This window comes from Lolium rigidum, chromosome 7, assembly GCF_022539505.1.
Source record: "Lolium rigidum isolate FL_2022 chromosome 7, APGP_CSIRO_Lrig_0.1, whole genome shotgun sequence".
Classification (NCBI taxonomy): Eukaryota; Viridiplantae; Streptophyta; class Magnoliopsida; order Poales; family Poaceae; genus Lolium; species Lolium rigidum.
The window spans coordinates 352428764-352436029 of NC_061514.1; the positions used below are offsets into that span (position 1 = coordinate 352428764).

General features: G+C 40.8%; 1 protein-coding gene across 1 annotated transcript; it reads right to left on the minus strand.

The window, feature by feature from the left end:
* Window positions 1–634: 634 nt before the first annotated feature.
* Window positions 635–5760, minus strand: LOC124678635 (mitotic checkpoint protein BUB3.2-like). The gene is made up of 9 exons (XM_047214494.1): window positions 5665–5760; window positions 5401–5534; window positions 5008–5090; window positions 3003–3272; window positions 1431–1506; window positions 1188–1268; window positions 1027–1105; window positions 823–923; window positions 635–722 (listed from the first exon to the last, which is right to left on the minus strand). Exons 1-9 carry the CDS (start codon window positions 5758–5760, stop codon window positions 635–637), a joined length of 1008 nt encoding a protein of 335 aa, XP_047070450.1.
* Window positions 5761–7266: the final 1506 nt, after the last annotated feature.

The window sequence follows — 7266 nt, forward strand, 5'->3', positions numbered from 1 at the left end:
GCCTCTCTTAATTACTAGCTTAGCGTCGATCCCACATATGTACAGGAGTACTCGACTACAAACGCTTAAGTAGGGCGCTTTGTTGGGGAGCAGATCCACAAGGTGCTCCCCTAATCGTCTCCGCGGAGAATAATCCCCACGAGTTGCTACTTATGCTGTCGAAATGATAAAATTATACCAGATTGTTTGATCCAGTGGGATCTGTGTCATAAATGACCAGATTTCTTTCACTTCTTAAGAGGAAGCTACTGATGATTGGATTGGGGTCAACATTCCAGGGTGAACCCAGTTCAGAGATTACAACTTTGTCGAGAGACTACAACTTTGCATCTTTGGTGTAAATGGTAACTATAGTGATTTATCCTCGTGGGACTACAACTTTCTCCAGAGTGTTCATATGCTAATATGCTATACAACCGGACTGCTAGTATATCAGTAATCCTAACACTGACTGTATTACTGTAACGGAGCATAGGCCAGGTTCATATCAACAGAATCCACAGCTTCAGCCAAGACTAAGCACACGCGTCCCAATATATCCCCAGCGAGCCTCAGAACTAAAGCGGGAACAAGCAACCTGTTGAAGAAAACACACCTCACTCGGCAGTACTTCATCTCAAAGATGATGGCGACCCTACTGTGGCGGTGCAAGATTTGCAGCGTGCCTCGACTTTACTTCCAAGTCGTTGACGTCGCGGATAAAGATCTTATCAGGCGGATGGCTGCAAAATTCAAAAGAAACGGTCAAATTGACAGTTCACTGGTTTCCATCTTGAATGGCAGGCAAATTGTTCCCAGGTTATAGCGAAACTTTGGTCTTACTCTATATCTCCCTTTTCGTAAGTGTAACTGGATGCAACAGCGAGCAGACTGCCATCCCTGCTGAAAGACAGTGCAGCAATGCTAGTTTCGTGCTTGGGGTACTGCAATCGAAAACAGAGAAAAATTCAGATAGCCTGAGTTCTGCATTCCTGACACAGAATGATAACTAATTGTTTGACAGATAAATCGCGGGTCCAGAAGAACCTGAAACAACTTCTTTTTGCTTTCTCCATCCCAAGTGTATACAAATCCATCAGCTCCACCAGTGGCAAACGTTCCATAGCTGCATATATTAGATGAGGCCATTAAAGAAACTGCAGGTTCACAACAGTACGAGAGAGAGAAAGAGACGAGGGGCATTTTACCTTGGGTGGAATGTAATTGCATTGACAGGACATACAACTAGCCGTCCGCCCTCATTCAATCGATGGCACTTGAAAGCATACCTGATGAGAATAAACACTTAATGGAAAAGCATCTAGCTAGGTGCAAAGGTGGAACACAAGTGACCTGATGAAAAGAAGGCAATTACACAGCAACGACAGTACCATTATCTTCAGTAAAACTCCAATACAAGTGACCTTTTATCTTTTGCGACATAGATATACCTCTTAGAGAGACCAGCTGCAGTTTGATCAAAGAAATCCATTGCAACTCGTCCTTCCACAGAACCCAAAGCAAATCCTACATAGAAGTTAAGGCTAAACCTTAAATTAAAAGACACTTTGCTGAATGTACTGATAAATGTTAAGCCCAGAAAGGCTGTGTGCATCACTCGATGCACAGGCCGGGGCTCCGTTCGCCTTTTCAAAAAAAAGGTAAAATGATAAATGCACTTAGAGACTAGAGTTCAAAACGATGATCATTATAGCTAGTTTGCGCATGAATATTCCAAAGTCCATGTATTTTTGTTGCTTACTTCAGTAATGTTGTGACTTCAGTACACGCCATTGCCTATGAATCGCATTTTATGTGTGGAATTAAACTTATACAAGGCTAGAGCCCTAAACAAGTCTAAGAAACTGTCCATTAATTTTATTACTGTGTATAATTACACTATCATGCCAAGTGAATCTGAACATCAGGTATGAGAAGGTAAAAAAACGAAAAAGCGTGGTTAGATACGCCATAGAACTATTAAGATCCCATTGATGTGGATATCAATTAAGGACATCAACCATTATTAACCCACAAGGACCAAATAGAAATATATGAGGCGCCCATAGTCAAACCAGCAGTGGTGCACTAGAGTTAAGAAACTAATTAAGAAAAGTTGAAAAAATCCCATTCTTAGTAGTACTGCAAGCCATTTTTTTACAGCAAATATACTTATAACATAGTGACAGAAATTCTGCTGGCATTATAAAATTCTCAAAAGATATTTTAAATTCAGACTGTGCTGTGAATCGTCATTATGAGATAGATATTTTCTTAAGCTCTACTACTGGAAAACAATACTCCCTCCGATCCTTAATAAGTGTTGGAGCTTTAGTTTAAATTTGAACTAAAGCCCCGGCACTTATTATGGATCGGAGGAAGTATCGTGAAGGAGATTAACATGCTAAATGTTAACGAGAATTAAGGAGACTGTAAAAAGTCATGCTTTCGAATAAATTTGTGTATGCTAATGTGGTATAGAGAATTTCAAACTTCCAAACCAGTTGACCAGTAACTGCACTTTAAATAGTTGAATCAAGATCACAATTCAAAGTAAAAAAAATCAGAAAATATACAATCATAGGATAAAGTGATAATAATTTACTAGTATCATGTAGATTAAGAAGAAGCAATGGAGCTAAATGATAATCTATACAAAAGAGTTTGAAAAAACCTATCCACCTACGGAAATAACCTGCATTCAAATGATGATCACATGGTTGCATGAAATTTCAAGCAATTTATCTATTGCCATGCATATGCATGAACACAAAGATAATAGGAACAACAATCATTTACAAATTTATTACAAGCTTCAAGAAGCAGTACATGTTAACAGTTTCACGGCGCCTTTCCAAATGAACAAGAAGGATCTCAATATCAAAGAAAGTAAACTTATATCATCTTAGCACATCTTTTGTGTATTATAAAAATAACAAAAGGAAGGTTCAAACCATGCAAATAGTATTTAGCAGGAATATAGAATATTGCATGTTAGCAGAATTACAATAGCAAAGTCTTACCAGTTCCATTTGGATAACACTCAACACAGCGTGTTTGATAACCCAGGAAAGACATCCTTCGCTGCTCAGGCTCAGACATACGGCGCAAATCATAAACAGTCACATGCCTTCCTGCTGTCGCAACAACCAACTTATATCCTGCTAATGAAAGTGAGTATACACGTTCAGGTTGGTTATGTGTCCCAATAAGTGCATGCTCTTGCGGCCCATTAACACCTCTTGGATCCCAGCACTTTATAGTCTTATCCCAGCTGCCAGTGATAACTTGCCCTGACATAAGACATATTACAAACATTGATGTTTCACATTATTCTTAAGAAGTGACAAATTATCTGGAAAAGACTTAATTAGTGAATTATGATTGTACGGGAAATGCAAGGTCCACTTGTAAGTGAGATATTTTACCTGATATATCCGATTTACTGAATTTTTCATACATACTATAACCTAATAGGGCAAAATATTCACCTAACCTTTTGGTATCATGCTACCTCATGCATCTAGTAATCTATCTTATCTGATTACAAAATGAAACAGTATAAGACATGAGCTTATCGGTTCCAAGTTTTTTTTGGGGTCAAATGCAATACAACTGTAGATTTTAGTACCATAACCGTAGAAGATCACATGATTTGGATGTTTCCAGTGATGTAGGACTTGTAAGCTCATGGTATAGTTCACGCGACAAAAGTTAAATTGTTTTAGATAAACGCAGTAAACTTCAAATCATTGCAGCCTACATAAGAACTTCTGAATTCTTAATGCCATATTTCACCATTCCCTTACGTAGTTTCATAAAGTCGCATGTCTGTTGGTAAAGGCCAAGCCAATCAGATAGCTATCCTGCTAAGAGTTTCAATATTCATTCAATAGATATCATCTAGGCTCTTTCAGCCTCTCATATGGCATTTGGGTTTTCTGGAACAACTACTGAATGATGGGCAGATGAAGAATGTATGGAATTGAGCAACAAATACAAAAGGTGGATATCATAAGAAAGTACATGGAATGGATATTTATCGAGTACTCAATATATAAGGACAAGTGAAATAGACAAAAAGGAATTCAACTATTGTCGTGCGGTGACTGAAGACTTTTTTACATGATTATATTATTTGTCGCCAGGAAGTACTAAAGGATGAACTCAACTAGCAAAGCGGTACAATCTGCGACAAGTATTTAGGGCAGGAGGGAGTAGTATAAGACATGAACTTATCAGTTCCAAGTATTCTTTTGGGTCAAATGCAACACGGCTGTAGATTTTAGTAGCATGAATGTAAAAGATCACAGGATTTCAATGTTTCCAGCACCGTAGGACTTGTAAACTCACAATATTGTTCACGCGACAAAAGTAAAATTGATTTAGATAAACGCAGGAAACATCAAATCATTGCAGCCTACATAAGAACCTCTGAATTATTAATGCCATATATCACTATTGTCTTGCATAGTATTCATGTAATTTCATAATTTGCATGTCTATTGGTAAAGACCAAGCCAACCAGATAGTCCTCTTAAGATTTTCAATATTCATTCAATAGATGTCATCTAGGCTTTTGCAGCTTCTCACATGGGATTTGGGTGTTGGTGAACAACTATTGAATGAGGGGCAGGTGAACAATGTAGGGAATTGAGCGACAAATACAAAAGGTGGATCATAAGCAAGTACATGGAACTGATATTTATCGAATACTACATCTGTAAGGATAAGTGAAATACACAAAAAAGAATTCAACTATTGTTGAACGGTGACTGAAGACTAGTTTTACATGAAGCTAATTATGATAGTCTTACCCCAGCACCAGGAACAAATAAATGATGAACTCAACTAGCAAAGCAGTACAGTTGAACTATTGCAATTTGTGGTCAGACTGACAAGGTTATTGACTTAATTAACCCATCTCTAGGAACAGGAAACATGGATTCAGTAAACTAGCAATGTTATTCAGAAACTGAAGTTTGACAACACAATAGCACTTCTCGGCAAAAGCAATTAAGCAAGTACCTTGGTCGTAGGAGTACTCCACACAGGACACTGGACCAACATGGCTTCCCAGGCGATAACTGCTATCAGCAATAAACGCCAGCCTGCATTATATAGACGACAAAAAAGTTCCCAAACATACGAGCTATCAGTTGCGCTTCAATTTCTACGAAAGATAAATTGAAATTGAGTTAATAATGCTGCGGGAAATTGGGCCCGAAATCCACTACTCCCTATCGGTATCGACCCAATTTAACATCACAAATGCACATCAGCAAATCTCTATCTCTACTCGGGATCAGTCGGGGTGCCAAAGCTCTACTGCGTCCCCAATCGTTCAATCTCGGAATGTCTCAGGAAAATGCAAATCAAACGGGACGGGAAAGTAAACAGGCGGTCGCGCGGTGTCATCACCTTCGCACGACGTGGTCGGCGGAGGCGCTGAACCCCGAGTCGTCGTCGTGGAAGCAGCAGTCCAGCACGGGGCCCTTGTGCGTGAACACCACCCCCACCGGCTCGTTGGCCCGAGCGTCGTAGAGCCGCACCGTCTGGAAGGAGCGAACGCGCGCGCACGCGCAACCAAGCCCCAATCGAACCCAACGGGTCAAACCGGGGAGCTAGGGTTTCGTTTCCTCGAAGAAGCAGGAGGCCCGCGCGCGCGCGAGGATGGGGACTCACCTTCTCCCAGGAGGAGACGAGGAGGCGGTCGCTGCTCCTCGAGAAGCGGAGGTTGGAGACCCCGTCCTTTGGCGGGTGCGCCAGCTCCCTGCCCATCTCGGTGCGGCGGCCGCCGCCGCCACCATCGACCGGCGGCGGGCCGGTGGCGGGCGCCGCGCTCATGGCGGGGTGCGCCCACCGGAGGAGGCGGTGGTTATCCTGGCCGCCTAGGCTGCTGCGTTTCGCGGTAGGACTAGGATGCGGAGGGGATCGAAATTTTGAACTCGCAACGAGCGAGCCGTGGATCAGAGAGCGGGGTTATAAAAGGGGAGGGTTTCGGGAATGGTCCGTCCGAGCATCACTGTCGTCTCCGTCTTATGGGCCAGCCAGCTTTACCATTCATTGGGCTTCAAATTTACGTTGGGTGTATGGTCCAACGATTTGGTTAGTTCGCCAAAACTGTTGGGCTCAGCAAATTGGATTCCGGCTCAATATAACATTTTTTTCTCTGATGGTCAGAAAATTATCAAAGCTTCGAAGATGGAGTGCATGCCTGGTTACTTATCCAGCGCTGAAGGAAATAAAATCTGATCGTGATAGCATGGTGGATGTTAGTTTCATCCATGAAGGTAGATCATCGAATGTGCATGCTCACAACTTAGCTCGTAGCCCTTTAGACTTTCATCAGGGTCGCCTTGTGGCTTCTGCCTGATGTGGATCTTGTACCCTTTTCTCTACTATAAACCCTAAAAAGTACACTAGTTTCAATTAAGAAACTGGAATGTCAGTTATTACAAGGATTATACCGTAAAAGCATCGACGAATAGCAGAACAACTCTACAAGTTTTGATGGGTATAAAAAGTACCATAACTCAACAGACTCCAGTGGAGCTTTCAAGGAAATGAAGATGGACACAATGCAGCTATCCTCCTCACATAACTCCAGCCAGGTTTTTGTCCGAAGATCTCCTATGCAATTTGCGATATTCTCAGGCTCCCAGGTCGTATTCTTTGACAACAAGATTTCTTTCTTGTTTTCCACACATTCAGTGATATATCCTAACATAACAGCTCTCCTACCCCTACCGCAATTAGAGTTAAACCAATCTCTATATAAGTCTCCAAAACTAGTCTGAATGGAATTAATCCCTAGAACAACACTAGTTACATTCCAAATATACTTTGCTAGAGAACACAAAAAAGAATAAATGTTCTTGCGTCTCGCAAACATCGTACAACTCGCAAAATTCTAATTTTTCCATTCACTTTTCAACAAGTATTTTCTTGGTCAGAATTTTGTTTCTGATCAACAGCCAGCAAAAACATTTGATTCTCGAAGGCATTTTGAGGGTCCACATAACTTATAAGAAAAAATTGGCACGCTCGGCTATTAAAATGAGTGCATAAATTTAACAGAAAATGCCCTAGATTTGGTCAGTAGCCAAGTTACTCTATCAGGTTCTCACAAATTTACCTGACTACATAATTATAAAAGCTTTAACCATATTTCTTTAGTTTCATCTCTTAGAAACCTCCTAAATTTAATAAAATCGAACACTCTGGTAAAACCGGGTTAACTGTAATATTATGAATATAACAAAGATTATACAAACGAGGGAAACT

What these genes read in the sequence shown, in the direction of transcription:
- LOC124678635 (XM_047214494.1), bottom strand. Translation starts at nt 5,760, where the DNA reads ATGGGCAGGGAGCTGGCGCACCCGCCAAAGGACGGGGTCTCCAACCTC. An exon ending in TCGTCTCCTCCTGGGAGAAG is followed by an intron (nt 5,535 to 5,664) that starts GTGAGTCCCCAT and finishes CGCTCCTTCCAG; the next exon opens with ACGGTGCGGCTCTACGACGC. An exon ending in GGAGTACTCCTACGACCAAG is followed by an intron (nt 3,273 to 5,007) that starts GTACTTGCTTAA and finishes GTCTTATGTCAG; the next exon opens with GGCAAGTTATCACTGGCAGC.